The sequence below is a fragment of the Meriones unguiculatus genome, chromosome 16, assembly GCF_030254825.1.
Source record: "Meriones unguiculatus strain TT.TT164.6M chromosome 16, Bangor_MerUng_6.1, whole genome shotgun sequence".
Taxonomy (NCBI): Eukaryota; Metazoa; Chordata; class Mammalia; order Rodentia; family Muridae; genus Meriones; species Meriones unguiculatus.
In genome coordinates this window covers 39356843-39378537 of record NC_083363.1, presented here as the reverse complement: position 1 = coordinate 39378537, position 21695 = coordinate 39356843, and the positions used below count along the sequence as shown (strand labels likewise).

Sequence of the window (21695 nt, the reverse complement as noted above, 5' to 3'; positions counted from 1 at the left end):
TCCACTGGAAGTCTTGCCTGCTTACAGGAGATGGCCAGTTCAGGCTCCATAACAACCTTCCTAGGAGTCTTAGCTGGGATCACCCTTGTAGCTTCCTGGGGGTTTCCATTGCCCTAGGTTTCTCCCTTGTTCTGAGATGCCCCCAAATTCCAGTTGTTTCTCCCAGAACTCTCTTCCTCCATCCCTGCCCGACCCCTAATGCGTGATCCCTTCTGTTCCCATACCCACCTGCCCCGAGTCCACTCCGAGATATACCTTGAACATAAATCTAGAAAAATCATCCCTCTCACTCATTTATAGAACATCTTGCAAATAGATTTACTGATTTTCTGTGCTTCGAGAACTTTGTTAATAGTCCTACTGGCCAGGTCATGGCAGAGACATACAAATTATAGAAGCAATATAGAAGCAAGGGATTGTTGCTTCTTTTAAAACATTTTCCTCTGTTCTTAGCATGGATTCCAAAGAACATCTTTTCAGCACTGCATGAAAAACTGTATGCTGTGATGAAGGGGAAGATGGGTACGTTAAACATTCATCAGTTTACTGGGCAGCTGGCTGAAGAATTTCATGAACAACTGGAAGATTTAGGCACTCAAGGAACAATGGACCTGAATGACTTTGTAAGGTAAATAGTAGTTGTTTTAATCCTCAAATAAAAACTTGAAACTAATACATTGGATTTCAAAATTCACCTGGTGGATTAATGTATTCTAACTAGGCCACTCTGAGATTTTGTTTTAAAAAGTCATTAAAAGTCTAATTAGCAGGAACTTTCCAGTTTAACATTCTCACTCTATGGGGAGCAAATGAACCAACAGTCATTTGACACATGCATAGTAATTTCCCCTTGGGTGTTGCCATATACAATTCCTGCTCACAATTGCTATGCGTCCACCAGGCATTGTGATTATTTGGGTAGGAAGATGAGAGTATGTAGGAGAAGATGCAGACAGAGGTGAATGCTAGGGACCCATGGGATACCTGTGAGGCTTAAGAGAGAAGCCAGATGAAAAGTCACTGACTGTGGGCACCAAGCCTTGGGGTTTCTGAGAGAGAGAAGGTCAGTCCCAAGAGACGAGAGAGATGTGGAGGAGCTATGCAGGTTGTCAGCCATACAGTAGCTCTCTGGAAAAGATGAGAGTGCGGGAAGCGTAAGAAACATCCTCCACGCCCATAATTCTCCACATGGGTGAAAATTTTCCACTTGCCTAGTAATCCTCCACACGTGTTAAACACTCATGTGTATAAAGGCTCTTCACGTGGACGAAAAATTCTCCCCATGTATAAAAAATTCTCCACACATGTGAACATTCTCCACGAGTATAAAAAACATCTCCATACGCACAGAAATTTCCCGCGTGCATATAGTCTCCACATGAAAAACTGAATTACCAAAGCACTTTCTCACCTCAGTAGAATCCCAAGACTCTAAAGGCAGGGGGAGTGAGGCAGAAGCGGAGCGAGGAGGTAAACTCTCAAAGCCAAGGCCCTCAGTGATTTCCTTCCCCCTGAAAAGCCCGTAACCTTCTCAAATAGTGTCACCGAGGAGACCAAGGGTTCAGGTACAGAATCCTGTGGGGGTCGTAGGGGTCGTTTCTCTTTTCAGTCATGCCACAGCAGATAACATCCATAGGGAATAGTTTGAACAAGCAGAATTTTGTGAGAAATTATTGAATTAGTGATTAACATTAAATTACCCTTTTATTTTATCCAGTGCATTTGCTGCTACACTCAAAAATAGTTGTTACTGTTTTCTAAATAAATTCCCAATGAATTGTATTCATTCAGTTTATTATTTCTGTTTATCATTTTGTGTTTTTTTTTGGGGGGGTGGTGGTGCTGAGATGCTTCCTTAGAGCGGATTTTCAAATTTTCAGGGCTGGAGAGAGGGCACAGCAGTTAAGAGCACAGAGCGCTCTTCCAGAGGGCCCAGGTGTGGTTCCCAGCACCTACATTGTACAACTCTATCGCCGGGAAGACCTGACTTACCTGACCTTCTGAGACACACGCACATACCTATACAGAGGCATCCAGTCCAGTTTCATTCATCCTTGAATCACAGCTTGACCTCCACCAGCAAGTGTGAAAGCTTCCTAAGACTGACCTTCCCCCATGGCCGTGTCATGTTGTCCACTGCTCATCTGTCATTTTAAGATAATGCTGCCTTTGTGTCTAGAGCAGTGCGACCTCAACCTTCCTGCCGCTGCGACCTTTTAACACAGTTCCTCATGTCGTGGTGACCCCCAACCATAAAATTATTTTGTTGGTATTTCACAACTGGAATTTTTCTGCTGTAATGAATCGTAACGTAAATATGATATTTGGGCCCCCGAGGGGGTTTTGACCCAACAGGTTGAGAATCGCCAATCTAGCGCCTTTCTTAGTGGCTGCTAGGTTGACTTCCTGAATGTTCCTGTCTTTGCAGGTATCTCTTTTATCCAGCCACAACCAACACTCTCTTAAAGAAAGGGTTGATTCTCACAGATGAGAGGAAAATCAAGGAGTTCTGCCAGAATTTTAAAACCTACGATGAGGGTTTTGAGTATGGATCCTCACTGCCGGAATGGCTTATGAGGTAGGGGTGTCCTTCTGTAATTGGTTCTTTCCAGCAACTTATATATGTTATTCTCTCTCTGATCCGTGTGGTGTGTGCACAGCTGTACCCACCCTTATGCATGCGTGTGGAGGCCAGAGGATGTCAACACGTATCTTTCTTTATCATTCTCCACTAAACCTAGAACTCACCATTTTGGCTAGACCGGCTGGTCATTAGGCCCTCGACATTCTCCATCTCTGCATGGGGTTACAAATGCATACTGCCGTGCTGGCTTTTACATCATGCTTATGGCTGGAACCCGGGTCCTTCCTCATGCTTGCACAACAGGCATTCTTTCTGAATTACCTGTCCATCTTTCATCTTTCATTTCTCTTACTTATTTTCTGCTTTTTTTTTTTTTAATTTTATGTAAGTATACATGTGTATGATATGTGTGTGTCGGGGCTGTATAGTGCACTTGCTATACTGTGTGTGTGGAGGTCAGAGGAAAATGTTGGGTTTTGGTACTTACCTCCCACCTTGCTTTTGACAGCATCTAAACATCTCAGCATAAATCAGGTTAGTTGACCAAGCTTCTAGGGATTCTACTGTCCTCCTCCCATCTCCCTGCAGGGTTGCAGGTTTACTGCACCCAACTTTTCGTAGGTTCTGGAGAATCAAACTCCTCTGGCCACAGTGGAGCATCCGCTAAGTCACAGCCACAGTTCTTTCTCTTAACTCCACTAACATCTGTTGAGGGGAAGTAAGCTTTTTTTTTTTTTTATGGTGGTGGGAGGGAGTGCAGTGTTCTCACTGAGTGGCCCAAGCTGGCCCTGAATCTCATGGCCTTGGCCTCCAGGGTGCAGTCACTGTGGGAGTGCACCATCATGCCGGGCTTTGTAAACTGCTTATTTCAGTGTACATGTGTGAAGTGAAGGAGGAACAAGAAGAGATAGACTTCTTCCTTCCCTTTTTTGTTCTTTCTTTCCTCCTTCCTGCCTCCCCCTCCATCTTTCCCCTCCCTTCCTTCCTGAAAAGCAGGGTGTTTGTGTGTGTGTGTGTGTGTGTGAGAGAGAGAGAGAGAGAGAAGAGTGGTGAGGGGGTGGAGAGGAAAAGAGGAGAGAGTTTGAGAGAAAGAGAATAAAGAGAACTTGAGATTCGGGGAGAAGATGACACAGAGAATGTATCTAAGGTCCTTCCAATGTACAGTGTATCATTATTAAGTTGATTCTGTTCGAATCCATGCTGAATCAGCCCCGTCCTCTGTAAGGTAAAACTAGGCATGATTAAGTGCGTTTGTCACCATTGGCTCAGATAAACATTTGTAAAATGCAGTTAAAACAACAACAACAACAGCTGCATTTTAAAAAGTTCTTGGCAATATCTCTATGTTTTATCCTATTTGGAAAGTCATAGGTAGCATGGACAAGTAACTTCTAAGCTGTAAAAATCTATTTTCCATAGTTACAGAGGTTGCAGCGTTCAAGATGAGGTTACCAGTAGGGTGCTTTCTGGAAATGAGTTTTGTTTTGTTTTGTTTTTGGTGGCAGACTGTCAACTGAGAGTGCTTTCGGGGTGGAGGAGGCAATCAAGTGCTTGCCAGTGTTTAATAAAGAAGCTAATTCCATTGATAAGAGGTTCATCCTATCATGTAATCATCATCTTCAGTGCCTGTTTCCTAATACCTTCATCCCAGGGTTGAGCATTTCAGCATTTGATTTTTACAGAGGACCAAGATCACTTGCAGTGGATGGTGGGAAAGGCTAGAAATGAATAAAATATCATTGTTTTGTTCAGCTCAGTCAGCATCTGGCCTCTGTGCTGATTTTCATTCTGCCATTCTTGGGACAGGCACATTGAACTTGAACCAAACAACTGACACACCATTTTCTCCTCCAGCTTCAGCCAAGTTGGAGTCCCAGCAGCTGTTTACAAAGCCACTAAAACGCATTGTCATCATGCACAGTTTCACCTGTGGTCTAGGAATTCAGAAGTAGAACTCTTTGGAAATTCTAACTGGGCACAGAGAAGAAGTTTGAGGACATTTTTCTACTTTCAGAGACATTCTTTCCTTTTATATTATGGTCCGTCACCCTAAACATACTTGCAAAACACTGCTTATGTGATTTTTTTTTTTTTCTTATGCAGAAACTGGTCAAAATCCAAAAGATGGCTCCTGGCACTGCTTGAGAAAGCTATTGACGAAATAAAACCTCATGGAACTGCAGGTCATTCTGGGGTAAGTATCCTTTTCCTTCACTAAGATATTTGTGTTGAACAGGGGAATAAACGGTGATTATTACAAAACCATTTTTCCTATGAAATGTAAATTATCTGATATAATTTTTGTACCACACGATACACGGGGCATACTTACGTATATTTTAATAGCATAAGCTCATGACATGAAGACATTCTGTTCTGAGGATAGCAAAGTGGATGCTACAATAACAACAAACCAAAAAAAAATGAATTTCAGAGATTTTTAATTTTTTTCTCACAGTTGCTGTGTCAAAGGACACAATTGCAACTTCAAGGTCTTTGTTGCTTTATGGAGTAATTCTTGAATTAGGCAACTCCCCATTCCATTGCAACAGATGAAATATTCTCATAGGGTGAGCAGAACAGATTGGTTTTGTAGAAAAGGGTGAGAAAAATAGGAAATTCATAAGCAAACAAAAACAAAAATGAAACTTTCCTTTTAAGACCTAGAACAAAGCAATGAAGCAAACACTGACTGGTTAAAACTGGATTATTCTGGTTACCTAAAGAGATAAGGAGTAAAATGGAGACGGCTTTCTTGTCATCCCACTTGGCCAGGTTGGGCAATGTCCACCTCTCAATCTCCCCTTGATTTCTAAGAAGGTCACAGAGCAACTTAGCTTCCATGCAGTGATATGGGACTTTGGTTTGTGCTACTCCATATTGATTTTTCAAAATTGTTACTTGGTTTTATTTTATTTTTGAGACAAAGTATATCACTATGGTCACTGTGTAGTCAAGATATAGCCTATAAATTCCTGGTCCCCTCTCCTCTGCCTCCTGAATATTGAGACTATAGGGATGGACCACCATTCTTGGCATCAATTTTGAGTGTTAATCTAGTCTTCTGGAACCAAAACTATGGCCTCCTATGGCAGTTTGAATAGGAAGATTCCCCCTAGACTCATGTGCATGGCTCAAAGAGAGTGGTACTACTGGGAGGTGTGGCCTTTTTGGAGGAAGTGTGTCACTTTGGAGGTGAGCTTTGAAGTCTCATGTTGTAGTAAATAAAATAAAATGGGTGATGGCCTAAATATTATTATTATTATCCCTATAACTATTGTGGCAGTATTATCTAGCCTGCTATCACAAATAATAAGACACAGACACATGTTAGATTTTATAATTGCCTTATTTACCTTGAGCTGGAAGAAAGTTTACCAATGCTGTCTCTATAACCTCACCATCTATCTCCCAGTCCCCATCCATTGTTATCTGCCTTAATCATCCTCATCTGGTCTATCTTTCATCCATAATTCCAATATACTTGCTTCTTTTTCTTTTTCTTTTTTATAATTTATTCAATATATATCTTAATGAAGACCCCTCCCTCTTCTCCTAGTCCAACCCCCACTCCCTCTTCCCTTCTATCCCCTTACGCTTGTCCACTGAAAGGGGGAGTTCTCTTTCCCTGCCATTTGCCCATAGCTTATCAAGTCTCATCAGGACTGCCTGGATCTTCTTCCTCTGTGGCCTGGCAAGGTTGCATCATCAGGGGCAAGTGATCAAAGAGCAGGGAACTGAGTTCATGACAGAGGAAGTCCCTGCTCCCCTTATTTGGCCACTCACATGGAGACTGAGCTCCCTATTGGCTGCATCTGAGCAGGGTCTAGGTCCTCTCCATGCATAGTCCTTGGTTTGTGTGTCAGTCTCTGCAGGACCACCTGGGCTCAGATTTTTCAGCTTTGTTGGTCTCCTTGTGGGGCTCCAGTTCCCTCTGTGTTCTTCTACCCCATCCCCTTTTCTTCCATAAGACTCCCTGTGCTCTGCCCAAAGTTTGGCTGTGAGTCTCTCAGCATCTGCTTCAGTCCCCTGTTGGGTGGAGCCTTTCAGGGGACCTTCTATAACAGGCTCCCATCCTCTCTTCCACCCCTCCTGGTGTCTATCCTGTTTGCCATTCTGAATGAGATTTAAGCATTCTTCCTAGGGTCCTCCTTAGTGTTTAGCTTCTTTAGGTCTGTAGATTTTGGGTTTTTTTTTTCCCATCCACACCATGCTCAGATTCCTTCCACCTTGCCCACATGGTTCCTTCTCCACCTAACCCATCATGGCATCCTTTTCCTCTCTTCCTATCCATCTGTGATTTCCTGTCCTCAAAGCCTTGGACCCTTAGCCATGCCACCCTATTCTGCCCTGCCCACATATAGGCCTTTAATCAGCCAATCAGGTAAAAGGTCTTAGGCAGGTTTACAAAATAAGGATAGGTGTAACCAGATCTTGTGAGCCAGTAATTAGCATCAAAATAAAGCAGCAAAACAACCCCCACCAGTCTCATATGCTCAAGCCACACCCGGTGAGAAGGTGGTCTCCTTCTGTTGCCTGTGGGTTAATGAGTAGAACTCTCAGCTCCTTCTCTAACACTGTGTCTACTTGCATGCTGCCATGTTTCCCTCTATGATAGCAATGGACTAAACCTCTGAAACTGTAAGCCAGCCCCAATTAAATGCTTTCCTTAATAAAAGCTGCTGTGGTCATGGTGTCTCTTTACAGCAATAGAACCCTAACTAAGACACATCCTGTACTTTTTATTCACACCTGTATGGATAGATAGTGAGATGTAGGGGTGGGCAAACTAGGAAAGGATAACAAGGCACTTTAAAGCAGGCTCTGTTCCTGACTCCTCTTCCGCTAGTTCTTTCTCTCTTTGAGTGCAAGGACCTGGTCCAGTGTGAGTTAAAGCAGGAAAGAGGAGGAGCAGATCCCAGGTTTGTTCAGGAGCCATGATTCTTGCAGTGTGGTCCACAGACTACCAGCATCACCTGGGTACCATGCACACACTATGGGGTGGAGCCCTGTGGGCTGGGTCAGCAGCTTTCCAGGCAGCCCTGATGCTTGGTAATTCGAGGTTTTTACCTCTGGGTGTGGTTAGAGTCACCTCTTGGCACTTCTTTAAATATGCCATGTCTGATAGATATGCCCTTCACCCTCAGAGCGTGGGTCCATTTGGTTTGGGTTACTAGGTTTCAAATTTTGTCACTGGGTATGTGACCTTGCACACAGGACCTAACATCTAACCCTCACTTTCCTCTCCTGCCTTGGAGAGAATTATGGGGTTAAGTTGTTAATTTTTGTAAAGGGCTCAGAACACAGAAAAGACCAGGTGAAAGCTTATTTTTTATCACCATTTAAAAACTCATCTCTCCATCTTCTGATATCCCCTCCATTTTTTCTTTTTTTTTTTTTTTTTCGAGAGACATGGAGTTTTTGTCATACAGGTCTTTCACTTGCTTGGTTAGAGTTACAAGATATTTTTTTTATTTTTTGTGGCTATTGTGAAGAGTGTTTCCCTGATTTTCTTTTTTTAGCCAAGTTTATCGTTTGTATATAGGAGGACTACTCTTTTTTTGTTTGTTTGTTTTGTTTTGTTTTTTAAATTAACCTTGTATCCAATTGTAAGAGTTCCCAGGTATAATTTTGGGGGTCACTTATGTGTACTATCATATCATCTGCAAATAGTGATACTTTGACTTCTTCCTATCCAATTTGTAACCTCTTGATCTCTTTTAGTTGTCTTACTGCTGCAGCTAGAATTTCAATTAAGATGTTAAATAGATGTGGACAACCTTGTCTTGATCTTGATTTTAGTGGATTTGCTTAGTGCAAAAATTGCTTTTGTGTAAAACTCAAAAGAGTTTTTCTCTCTTTAGTTTGATTTTGGCTATAAGCTTGGTGTAAACTGTCTTTATTATGTTTAGACATGTCCCTTTGCGAAAATGAGGACCTGAGAACCTACATATTAAATAAGGGCCATGGTGTTCAGTACTTATAATCCCACCCTGGTGGAAATTGGCAGGCCCCTGGAGTTCACTGGCCATCCAGACTAGCCTAATCTTCTATCTCTAGGCCAATGCAAGACCCCATATTCAAAAATAGAGCAGGAGGTGCCTCCTGGTGAGTGACAACACATGTTGCTTACTATTCTCTGATATCCACATATATGCACACACTTGTGCATGCAAACCCATACATATATATCTACCTGCACACCCATGAACACATGCAGAGAATACAGAGTCATTTAAAAACTGGGCCCGATGATTTATAACTCCAACTACTTAAAAGGCTTCTGCAGGAGGATGGCAAGTTTAAGGCCTGCCCAGACAACCTACTGAGACTGTCTCAAAATAAAAAAGAGAAGGCTGTGGATGTACTCAATGACAGAGTGATTTCCTAGCATGCTAAGGCTCTAGTTTCACTCTCTAGTACTAACAAACAAACAAACAACCCCCATACAAAACAACAACAAAACATCTCAAATATGTCAGCAATTAAATATGATATAGAAAGCTTCTGATTTTAGTTGTATGCTATGTGTTGCCAGCTAACAATGCTACTTAACTCTAGAGAGGAAGACAACCTCAGGAAAAGAACAGTGTAAATTATTTGACGGTTACTTTTAATTTTCAAGTTGACCTGCTCTAGGATCAGCTGGGAAGAATGCCTTCACGAGGGATTGTGCAGTGGGTGTTTCTTCCAGGGACTGTCTTGACTGCACTGTGGGTAGTAGCATCCCCTAGACAGGATCCTGGGTGGTGTAAGAGTGGAGAAAACCGGCTGAGCATTAGCATGAGTGCATTCACGGCTCTTTATTCTTGACTGTGGATGTGACTAGCTACTCAAGTTACCGCTGCCTTGACTTGCCCAGAATGATGGACTACAATCTGGAATTATGAGCTAAAATAGTTCTTTCCTTCCCTAAGTTGCTTTTGTCATTTTTTTTTTTTTAATCCAGGTACAGGAAATAAAACCAGTACAAGTAGCTTTCTCCTTGTCCTTGTCCCCTTTCTGTTGCTGTGATAAACATTGTGACCAAAGGGACTTGGCAGAGGAAAGGGTTTATTTCATCTTATACTTCCAGGTCATAATGTATCATTGAGGGAAGTCAGGGCAAGAACTCAAGGCAAGAGTGCTGGAGGCAAGGACCATCGAGGAACGGGGCTTGCTTAACGCTCTGACTCATTCTCAGGCGCATGTGTTTCACAGAGTGGCCTGGGCCCTCCTGTAGATAGGAACACAGTCAAGAAACTTCCTCACAGACACTTTACACAGCTAGATGTGATGGAGGGCAGCAGAAAATGAAACCCATAATTGGAATGACCAGATAATGGCACACCAGCTAACATGCAGAAGGCAGTTACTATGTGAGCTACCATCTCACAAAGTCATCTCTTGTTTTCTTTTCATAACAACTTTTATGCCGAGAAGACAGATTGGCAGGGCTAATCAACCTGGAAAACTTACAGGCTTCATTTAACAACAAGTGACACAAGCTACTCCATTTTGATCTTGTGTTTATGTGCATTTCTTTCACACTCACTTTATTATGCTTGTTTCCTCACGTGAATACTGAATGTGAATAATAGTAGCAGCTCCTTGGAGCCATACAAATGAGCTAAACACCTGTAGAGGCCTTAAAATTACACTGTTCCCAGGCAAGCAGGGGATAGATCATAGCTCCCGTATTGTTTTCCTATCACCTGTACCAGTTAAATAGGATTAAAAGCAAATCCCCATGCCTGACCGTCTGCTCTCTGATGGAGAAGCATGTGTGGGCGAAGGCGAATTAGAAAAAAAATATAGTCACTTTAATATAGTGAATATAGTCACTTTATAGAATTTCTGCAGCCACTTGGGAACAGCCAGAGTAAGTGAGTTAGGCTGTGCTCTGAGTTGGTACCATTTAAGTCAAAACTTTCTGTTTGTTTTCCCAGGAGCTTGGACCTAGGTCCTCTCATTTGCTAGGCAAGCCCTCTCCTTCTGGGATGTATCCCTAGCTCTCTTTCTTACTTCTTATTCTGAGAAAGAATTTCACTAAGTTGCCGGAACTGTCCTTGTCCAGGCTTTGAAGTTGATGTCTCCTGCCCCAATCTTCCGAGTCACTTGATGATAATCGTGCCCAACCAGGCCTAGCTATTTAATTTTTCTATGGGCAGAGATTTTCTTATTTTTAAAGGGAATATTTGGGTTGAGAATGTAGTTCAATTCGTGGAGTGCTTGCCTGCTATGCCAGAAAGTTTCAGTCTCTAGCCTTGCACAATAACAATCAAAACAACAAGTTCTGAGTGTGGTGGCACATGCCCTTATTCCTGGCATTTGCAAGGCAGAGGGAGGAAGTTCTTGTGAGTTCCAGGTCAGCCTTGTCTCAAAAACTAAACAGAGTATTTTTGAAACTACAAACATCGTAAGTAACCAAGTAGGAGGAGACAATGCTGGGGCTTAAGGTTGTAGCTCAGTTAGGAGAGTGCTGGCTTAACACACACAAGCCCCAGGTTCATTCCCAGCACTGACTAAACCAGGTGCAGTGCCACCCTCATGTAATCTCAATACTAAAGAGCGAGAGGTAGGAGGCCCAGGAGTTCAAGGTCATCTCCAGCTACGGAGAAAGTTAATTTTGTGTCAGGTATTTTATTGGCAACTGTACTAATTCTCAAAGTTTTATGAGGTAGGTACCATATCAAGGCCATCATAGGGATGAGGAAATTCAGTCACTGGTATATTAAGGTGATTTCTACGAGATCATTCATTTCTTTAATAGTGACGCCACAAGGCAGAAATACAGCTAAGCTCCACTGGAGTTCCTGTTCTCCAATCCCATGCTGCCACCCAGGGGACAAGGACCTTAGCATGCTGACACAATGTCTTTTGGGCCAAGACAAGTGAATGATTCCAGGGTCATGGTTCAGTCTGGGCAAAGTGCCTAACCAGCAAGCATGAGGATCTGAGTCCCCAGAGCCCATGTAAAAATCTGTGCATTGACACAGGTCAGTATCTTCAGCACAGGACAGACAGAGATCGGTAGATTGTTAAAGCTCATTGGCCAGCCCAGCTAGTGAACCAAGGCACTTGAGGCTCAGTCAGAGACTTTGTCTCAAAGATAAAGGTGGGGCATGATGAACAAAAGACACCCAGTGCCGACCTCTGTCCTTGCACACGTGTGCTTGCATACACATCCACACTAAGACGTGTATACAGCACATGGAAAGGAAATAACAGGATGATTTCCTGTTTATGGACATCAGTCTTTGTTACATAGCCATGGTCTAACAATAGTCATTCCTTCACACAGACCTTATTGGAGGCCGTGCTGGAGGTCGTGAAGACGGAAACACTTCAGCACTCTCCGAATTATGGACTGCTCCTGCTGTGGGCATCTCTGGCCAATGCTACTCCTGTAAGTCCACAGGAGACAATGAAGTTCATGCTCATCTGTTTAACTGTGTTTGCTTGTTTATTTTCATTATTTTCTCTTGCTCTTGAGTTCTTCGCTTACTTTGGGGAACAGAAATGACAGTGGATTGGGGGGAAAAAAGTCAATGCTTGATAGACGATGACTAGGTGGCTCAATGGGTGCTTCAGGAGCTACAGGATCTGATTCATAAATGCTGGCGGGTGTGACAGGCTGCCTGTAATCCCAGTTCTTGAGAGGCGGAGACCAGGGATTCTTGGGACAAGCTGCTAGCTAAACAAGCCTACTCAGTGGGCTCTGAGCTCAGTGAGAGATCTTGTCTCAGTGAATAAGGCAACGAGTGACTGAGAAAGGCATCTGCCACAACCCCCCCCCCCGGCCTCTACAGGCACGAGCATACATGTGCACACGTGCACACATGTGCACACACTTAGGCACAGACACACATGCAAACTCAGGCATACATGTGCACACACACATATGCCCATGTACACATTGCATACACATGCACAGCATTAAAAAAAAAAACGAAAAAAAACAACCCCAACACCTCCCCAAACCCACCTCTAAATACTCCATAGAGTAGTCTGCTCCCTGATGGACAACTAATCCAAGGAAAAGCCTGCCCATTGTAGGCTGTCTGCTCTGTGTGCTGCACAGTTGGACAAAGCCTAGCCTCAGCTTTGAACCAGGGTGAGAGTCCGCCAATTGCTGGTTTCATATGGAATTGCTGTCTCCAGCCCCAGTAGTCAGTGCAGATCTCTGTGCTTCCATTTCCTTTGAAGGAATAGGGGGGAGAGGGGAAGGGAAGGAGAGAATATGAATACGATCATAAACTGCTGACATGGTCCTAGGCCTGGGTTGTTTATTTCCCTGCACAGTCCCTGGGAGGATCCAACAAGATGCTCTAGTTAGTGTCCAGTGAATGTGAGCTCATCCTTTCCTTCTGGGTACCAACGCCATCTGCGTTTCTTGGCCTCTCAATTATACAAGCTTCTCAGCGAATGGAGCTTGTGGCATTGAAATTCACTGCACATCTAAAGATTACAGGGACCTATAAAACAAGAACCTATGAAAACCATTTATTTTTATGTACTTGCTTTAGTTGATTAATTCATGAACTCATTGGTTTGTTTTGAGGCATAAAGTCTTGCTTCGTAGCCTCGGGCTGCCCTTGAACTTGCAGTCTCAAATGCTGAGATTATAGACAACACACAGTGGTGGGCAACTGTTTCCTGTTCTTTTACTAGGTGAACAAAACAATGGGTTTCCATAGGACATCTTCATCCATGTGTATCATTGAACTTGGTTTGTGGTCAACCTCATTACCTCCTCTTGACCAAACCTCTATTCATTTCCTTCCTTCTTCCCAAAGAGTTCCCCCATCTGCTTCCATGGAGAGTGAGTTACTGTGTGTGTGAGAGAGTGTATGTGTATGTGTGTGTGTGTGTGTGTGTGTGTGTGTGTGTTTCATTTAAAGCTACTATGAACTATGTTAAAGCTAGGAGGTTTGTCTGTGATTCTCTGCTTAATCAGCCCTGATTCCTTATGTTGGCTGAGGTGGAAGAGTGGATGAATGGAAGAATGGCTGCCTGTGTGTTTGTGTTTGACAAAATGGGAACACTCAGCCATCTCTGGTAAGTGTGGCCATTTTTTCTTCTTTTCTTTAACCACTAGACGTAAAACTAATATTTGAGTATTATACATTTCTCCTTCCTGTTTCTGAACGGTCCCAAAAACTTTACTTCTTTTAACCCATTGTAAAGAACAAGGAACAGAGACAGATATTGCAGCATTTCTGCTCTAACATGTACCACCTGTGATAATATGTATTTCATCAGTGCTAGTTAAGTAAAGAGTACCATGTTTCCGCTTACTCTATATACTCTAATAGTCTTCTTTGACTCTTCTCAGCTGACTGAGCTACAGCAAAGCTGAGGAGCAACTTCCCAAACATGCACAAAACAGGGGATTAGTTCTCAGGGCCTCACCGGAAAGATCTCCTGAAGAAAGCTGCACAAAGCACTGTTGATCAGACACAGAGGTCAGTCCTTTGAGATCGGATCTGGCACTGGTCTGAAAGGATGTGTCTGATGATGACTGAATGTTTCATCTGGCTGGACCTTCCTTGTTGGCACCTCCCAGAGGCAATATTAAGCATGAGCAGAGACCTTGGAAAGGCCTTTGCATCAGATCTGAAGCCAGTTCCCGTAACTGGGTGACAGTGGGCCAGCTACTCCTTTAACCTCTCCCAGGCTGCATTCTTGTCCTCATCTGAACTGCCTCCGAGGATGCCTGGGACAATTTTACTCGAAATAACGAAAAGTGCTTAACCGCATTGGTGTTCAACAAATAATATGTGTGATGTATACGAAAACATCACTCTTATTTGAAAGCAAAGACTTCTTTCGATTGGCCCATTAATAATGCATATAGATTGCTATATTCCAAATGTTTGACACCTGTCTTAGTGAGGGTTTTATTGCTGTGAGTGACACCATGACCATGGCAATCTTATAAAGGAAAGTAAGTGGGGCTGGTTTACAGTTCAGAACTTTAGTCTATTTTCATCATGGTGGGAAGCATGGCGGCATCTATCCAGACATGGTGCTGAAGAAGGAGCTGAGAGTTCTGCATCTGGATTGGTAGAAAGCAGGAAGAAAAAAATGGTACACTTCCTACACCTACTTCACACCTACTCCAACAAGGCTGCATCTCCTAAGAGTGCCATTTACTATGAGCTTGGAGGCCATTTTCTTTCACATCACCACATTCCGCTCCCTGATCCCCATAGCCTTGTAGCCATATCATAATGTAGAAATGCATTAAGTCCAACTATAAAAGTCCTCATAGTCTATTACAGTCTCAACCCTGTAAAAGTTCAGAGTCTTTTCAGAGACTTACGGCAATCTCTTAACTGTAACCCACTGTAAAATCAAAATAAAAAGCAGATCCCATATTTTCAACATGCAGTGGCACAGGATGTACCAAAAGGATGGAAAGGGAAGATAGTGAGGAAATACTGGAACAAAGCATGACTGAAAACCAACTGGGCAAACTCTGCATCTCCATTTCTGATGTCAGTGTGCCCTTCTGATCCCTAACTCCTTTCAGCTTTGTTGACTGCAACACACTTCTTTCACTTGGGCTATTTCCATCCCTGCAGCTTTCTTTGGCAGATATCCCATGATTCTGGAATTGCCAACATATTGGGGTCTTCAAGGCAATCCAGGCTTCACCTTCATAGCTTCATACAAAAGCCTCCACACAGGGACACTCCTGACAAAGCCCTGGCCTCATTGGCTTTCCTTAGTCTTGGAGGGTGATTCCACAACTCGTTTCTCCTGTCCTTAACTCTTAAGTCAAAACCACATGGTGGAAGGTGGAAGCTGCCAAATTCTACTGCTTACTAGGGCTAAAACTTTGTCCCCTTGTTCAAATACATCTTCACCAGCTTCCTGTTTCCGATGGTTTCCTTCACTGTCTAAGCTTGCCTATCCTAAAACTAGCTCAATAGACTAGGCTGGCCTCAAACCCAGATATCTGCCTGCCTCTCCCTCTAGAGTGCCAGGATCAGAGGTATGTGCCACCACACCGGGCCCTATACTTTTCTTTATTTTCATGCATTGGAAGCTTAGCTGCATAGGATCTTGACCTGAGGTCACCACTCCTGTTATTCCATTTAACACCAGGATTTTCTTTAATCTGTCTATCACCTTGAACTCAGGATTCAGGTACATTACACTTCCTGGTGCTCCTTTTATTTTCCTTAAAATGTACATTTTATATTTTTCCTTGCTCAGCTTGCTCCTTTTCATTATAGATCTTCATAAGAGTGAGCATTAATAACCACAGGACAGAGTTGATACTAGGCTGTTTTGAGATTTCCTCTGCCAAAGCGATTAATCCAAAACTCTTCGATTTAGCCTCAGGCAGATTTTTTTTGGTCAAGGGCAGAAAGCAGCCACATTCTTCACCAAAATATAAGAATAGTTTGTAGGCCACATACTAATATTGTTTTCCTCTGAAATCCCTTAAGCTGGGTGCCTACAGTTAAAATCTCCCACTACATCACTGTCTTCCATACTCCTACTAGGATGATCCATTAGGCCCACTTAAAGTATTCAACTGGTTTTCTACTACAAAATACCAAAGTCCGTATTTCTCCAAACAAAAGCATCGCCAGGCCTATCACAGCAGTACCCCATTTCTGGTATCAGCTTCTAACTACGTTACAGTTGTATTTCTGCAAAGAGACACCAGGACCATGGCGATTCTTATACAAAAAAAAAAAAAAAAAAAAAAAATGAATTGGGGCTGGCTTACAGTTCAGAGGTTTATTCATTCCTTAGCGTGGTGGGAAACATGATGGAGTGCAGGCAGACATGGTGCTGGAGGAGGAGCTGAGAGTTCTACATCTGGATTGGCAGGGAGCAGGAAGAGAAAAATGCCACACTGGGCCTGGCTTGAGCATCTGAGACCTCAAAGCCCACCTCCAGTGACACACTTCCTCCAGCAATACCACGCCTACTCCAACAAGGTCGGACCTCCTAATAGTGCCATTCCCCAATGAGCCTCTGGGGGCTGTTTTCTTTCAAACTGCTACAACCTATCAATGGCCAGTATGGGCATGGCTCTGCTGTCTTGGCTTTTAGAATCACCCATTGCTAAAGAAGCCCTAAGAGCTGCAAGTGGTTGGCAGGTCTTTTCTTTGGCCCAGATGGGATCAGTACTTTCTCCCTCCTACCTTGAAGCTCATGGGATTCAGCCTGTTCTTGGAGACGGGATTGCTACCAGCCCACCACGAGGCTCTGTGGTGGCATCTCAAGGCACTGGCCATAGTTCATGAGATTATCTTGATGGAAAAACCATTTCCCAGGTCTAAGAAGTTTCTGACTAGCAAATGAGCTTTCTAGAACGTTTCTCCTGAAATATCAAAAGCTGACTTTTGCCATTTTTATCTGCTGCTTCTCTGAAGTACTGACTATGCTCAGCGGCCATCATGTTATAGGGACGAGGGGAGCCAAAGAATTAGGAAGCAATCCCTTCCCATCAGTTGTGTGGGTGAAAAAAAATTGGTCTATAGTATATTTACGTGTACTGTATATATTTTTAAATATATATACTGTATATATATTTAAATATACTGTATATTTAAGTATACTTTCTAGAAGGTGCTCTTACGCTATCTTGCCCAGCAGTTATTCATTTGTACAGCATGGAAATCTATACACATTGACAGACAAGAAATTAAAGCAGCCGTGTAAAACCAGACTCTGAAAGTCTTGATTTTGTGTTTTCGATGATGCCTAACAGACAGGATAGAATGTGAAGCTGTCACATTCTAATAAAAATTTCAACTACTATAGTACGCACTGAGACCCAATGGTCAGGTTATTATTATTATTATTATTATTATTATTATTATTATTTTGGCAGGAAAACGAGAACAAGTAGAAAAAGTAGATACAACTTTTTATTTTCAATGAGGAAAGAATTGTTTAGGTCACAGTTTCACAAGTTTCAACCGGTGGCCCCCTGTCTCCACAGTCAGCTCCATCACAAGGCAGGAGTGTCATGGAGGGAGGGTGAAGTAGGACAGCTGTTCATCCCATGGCAGATGGAAGGGAGGCAAAGGGCTGCTGATATGACACACTCTTTGAAGACACACCCCTATCCGTCTAAGTCCTCTAACTAGGCCCCTCCTCCTCCTAGCATCCAAAATTTAGCTAAGAATTCATCAGTGACTGAATCCATTGATGAGGTTGACAACCTTATGATCCAATCATCTCACAGCAACACCACCTATGGGAGGGCCAATCTTTTGACAAATAAGTCTTTAAGGGCATTTTATAACCCAACTGTAACATTCTGCCCCTGTGTGGTGAAAACCTGGGTCCATTTCATGATGAAAAATGTGTTGTCTGTCTCTGTGAGTCCCTAAAGTCTCAATGTCACCAGCATTACTCAAAAATCCAACTTCAACATCTGCTCTGAGGCTAAAACAAACTCTTAGCTATGAGGCTCTATTAAATAAACAGACAAGTTATATGCTTCTTAGCATATAATCATGAGACAGGGGCTATCTTCCTAGACCAAAGGGTAAAACAGGAAACTAGCAAGTCAAGATCAGACCAAGCCTGGGAAACATTAAATCTTCTGTCTTCACTTTTGGTATTCAGTTCATATGTGGCAGGATGTAAGCTTCAAAGGGCTAAGAAAAATCTGTCCCTTGCCTGCAGCCCCTTACAATGACTACCCTCTTGGGTTGACCAACTCCACTTCCAGCGCTAGCTACTCAGTAAGCTTAAACAACAAGCGGCAGTTAACTTATACAGAGGACATCCAGGAGCCCATCCACCTTCATCACTCCTTCTCTGGGATGCTCCTGAAGGAATGCACAACTCATTTCCTGGGATGCAGCCAGCCTTGGAGCCTCCTTCCTCATCTCTGCTTGGTTTTGTTTTTAACTCTGTTATTGTCATGGTGATACATGTGTGGCTTTGCACAATGATCTCTTCCCCCCTTTCCCCCCCATTGTGTGTATCTCACGTCTCTAACTCAATGTGCAATTCTTTGGTCAGAAATTGCTTTATATGTATGTGTGCTGTATGTGTGCTTGTCACGATTGACAGAAGATTATCCAGAATGTTATGAGGAGTTGTCCTTTACTTGTTTCAGAACATGACCTAGGATAGCTATCACTTTGAGTTTTTTTTAAAATGAGTTCATTTCTTAAGTATATAACAAGCCAAAGTAAAAGAATACATAGCAAGCGATGAATAGATGATAGATGGAAAGATGGCTGTCTGGCTGACTGGCTGGGTGGATGGATGCAAAGAGAAACATCAGATCAGGCACTCAAAACATCCAGCAGAGATCAACTGGAAATGCAGTTCAAGACACCCAGTTCTAGTTCCTCATGAAGAGAGTTTCAACCAGAGCAGTGTCCTCTCACATGAGGCTTCCAAGTAAAAGAACAAACAGTGACATAGATGACATCATCAGATCAGGTGCTCACCACATCAATCAGAAACCAACTGGGGAAGGCAGTCGGAGTTCCCAATTGCACTTACTCTCCATGGATGATCTCGCCGTGGCTATTATTTCTGGCTTCTCTTTCCCACTACATAAACTTTTACATCACGGAATAATGAGAGCATCTGCTGGAAATGGCCTACTTCCCTGCTGTTCTCAAGGGCACAGTGCTGTCCTGAGCTATTTTGCCAGCTGTTGTCTTTCTCCCCTCTCACATAAGGTCTTGGAGCACCCCTGGCATTAACACACTAGGGTCTGAAGTAGGAGGACCAACCCCACTTCCAGCGCTAGCTACTCAGTGAGCTTAAACAACACTCAACAGTTAACTTATATAGAGGACTTCCAGGAGCCCATCTGCCTTCATCACACCTTCTCTGGGATGCTCCTGAAGGAATGCACAACTCATTTCCTGGGATGCAGCCAGCCTTGGAGCCTCCTTCCTCTTCTCTGCTTGGTCTTGTTTTTAACTCTCCTGCAAGTGGTTTTGCACAGCAGCACTGCAGTTTAGTATCAGATGGCTCTCCTTTTTGCCCTGTGACCATGGACTTGACCCTTTTGGCATAATGTTATTCCATTGGGTAGCAATTTTGAAATAGTTTTCCAAATGTGTCAATGACCTCAGGGCCACATTTGCTTTTTGATTCAATATCACATAGAAATGTTAACTCTTTACTATGTCTTCTTATTTTTATCTATCTATCTATCTATCTATCTATCTATCTATCTATCTATCTATCTATTTATGTTTATTGAGACTGTCCCAGGCTGGCCTTGAGCTCATGATCCTCTTGCTTTGGTTTTCCAAGTCATGTCTAGGATTATAGGCATGAGCCATTCTGCTTAACCCATTTCCTACTTTTAAGAAGGTATCACTTCTTGTCCTCTTGGCTGAGGTGAAGTGCAGTATCTGTTCTTGTCAGATTAATATTGGATAGTCCCCTCTCTGAGGACAGCACAGCAAATGGGCTTTGGGCGCTAGGAGATGGAATGGAGCTGGCTGTGTGCGCTTCATGCAATCGTCCGGTATTGCAGCACCTCTGGGAACAGTGATCCCCTCTTGAGGAACTCCTGAAAGAAAGAAGTGCTTCCTCTCCCCTGACTATTGTAGGAGGGGACAAGGTCTCCTGTAGTCATGTAGCCCAGGCTGACCTCACCCTGGCTGTGTTGGGGAGGGTGGCCTTGAACTCCTTATCCTCTTGCCTCTACATCCCAGGTGCTGGGATTACCAGCCTGTACTTTGTTTGTTTTGATTTATTTTTTTTTCACTTTATGTGTGAGCATTTTACCTGCACACGTGTGCCCTGTGTACATACCTCGTGGCAAGATGACATCCGTTGCCCTGGAACTAGAGTTCCAGGGGGTGGTTGTGAGCTGATGCACAGGTGCTGGGAAATTCTCTTGCTCTGCAAGAGTAACAAGTGCTGTTAACCTCTTATCTGACCCACCAGTCCTCAAAAAAAGTACTGTCTTAAAGACAGAAAAACAGTAGCCTTTAAAAAGGAAAAAAAAAAAAAAAAAAAGAACTGTTAAGGAAAAAAGGCACTTAGCACGATTGTGCAGCCATGTGTTATTGAGCTGAATTCTACTGCTTGTCATAAAAATGTATGGTACCAAATTTTAGTGATTCTCAAAACCAGTCAGGTACACAGGACTTCGAGCTCTTCTGGTGTTACTGGGGATCTATGATCATCCCTGAAATTCTTTACGCAATGTGAAATCCAACTTCAAACTATGTCGAATTGAGTGTGGAGTGATTATCAATCAACTCCAATACCTCAGCGCTTCCACTGATAGCTGACAGGAGGAGTAACTCAAAGACGGAGCCAGGAGAGAGCTGTCTGTGCAGTGTGTGAACGTGAGCTAGATAATCCCCAGGCTACATCCTTCCTAATCTGATGCTTTCCTAGAAGGACTGCATTTCTGGGGTCTTGGTCTTCTCATTCCTTTCTCTGTATCTAGGCTGTGAGATACAGAGAAAGGAATAACACGCCAGAGAGAAACCAGCAGCCTGGGCTTGGCTCCTTTCAGTGCTGTTCTTCCTTTTTTGACCACAAGGGGGAGGATTGGGATCATTTCAAGGGACACCCTGTTTCACAAAAGCAACAGAGAGATGAAAAAAAACTTACCTTATACAAAGGGTTACCTTGTTCACCTCAGAATTGATTAAAAATTTTTTTTGTCACCTACAGTTATTTTATTTATTTTTATTTGAATGTTTTATTTTTTGAGAACTTGATATGAGGACTGTATTTACATCATTTCCACCCCAAAGCCTCCTGTGCCCACTTCCCCTTCCTGTCATGTTCATGATCTCTTCTTTAATAGTCTTTAATAAACTATAATAATAATAGATGCTTATGAGAAAAAAGTGAAGGGGAAGTCAAAGCTTCTCAAGACTTTATATATCCTTGTGTTGTCTAGCCTTAGAAGCAAAAACTGCCTCAGCAGGAAGTGCATTTTTAAGAGGAACATTTTTATCTTACATATCTTATATAGGGAAGACATGAAGTACTCTTTTTTATTGAAACATTTTATTTTGATAAATATTAGAAATGAAGAAAAATCAGTCTCCAAATATATGTTAGCTCTAGAATAAGAAGGAGAACATGAAGACTGTCACAGGGCATTATTTTGGGGGCAGAAGTGTAAACGAAAGGGGTAATCCACAGA

General features: G+C 42.9%; 1 protein-coding gene and 1 non-coding gene across 3 annotated transcripts in view; both read left to right on the top strand.

Annotated features, from left to right (window-relative positions):
• LOC110552112 (24-hydroxycholesterol 7-alpha-hydroxylase) overlaps nucleotides 1-21695 on the top strand; it is a 79044-nt gene that overhangs the window by 14105 nt on the left and 43244 nt on the right. For both annotated transcript variants that reach the window (XM_021643191.2, XM_060369687.1), the window contains exons 3-6: nucleotides 454-628; nucleotides 2429-2578; nucleotides 4688-4778; nucleotides 11868-11972. In XM_021643191.2, the coding sequence (XP_021498866.1) occupies nucleotides 454-628; nucleotides 2429-2578; nucleotides 4688-4778; nucleotides 11868-11972 (521 nt within the window). The remainder of the gene's footprint in view (nucleotides 1-453; nucleotides 629-2428; nucleotides 2579-4687; nucleotides 4779-11867; nucleotides 11973-21695) is intronic.
• Nucleotides 19894-20082, top strand: LOC132648464 (U2 spliceosomal RNA). Its single transcript, XR_009586862.1, has one exon. It is a non-coding gene; the product is annotated as a U2 spliceosomal RNA (small nuclear RNA).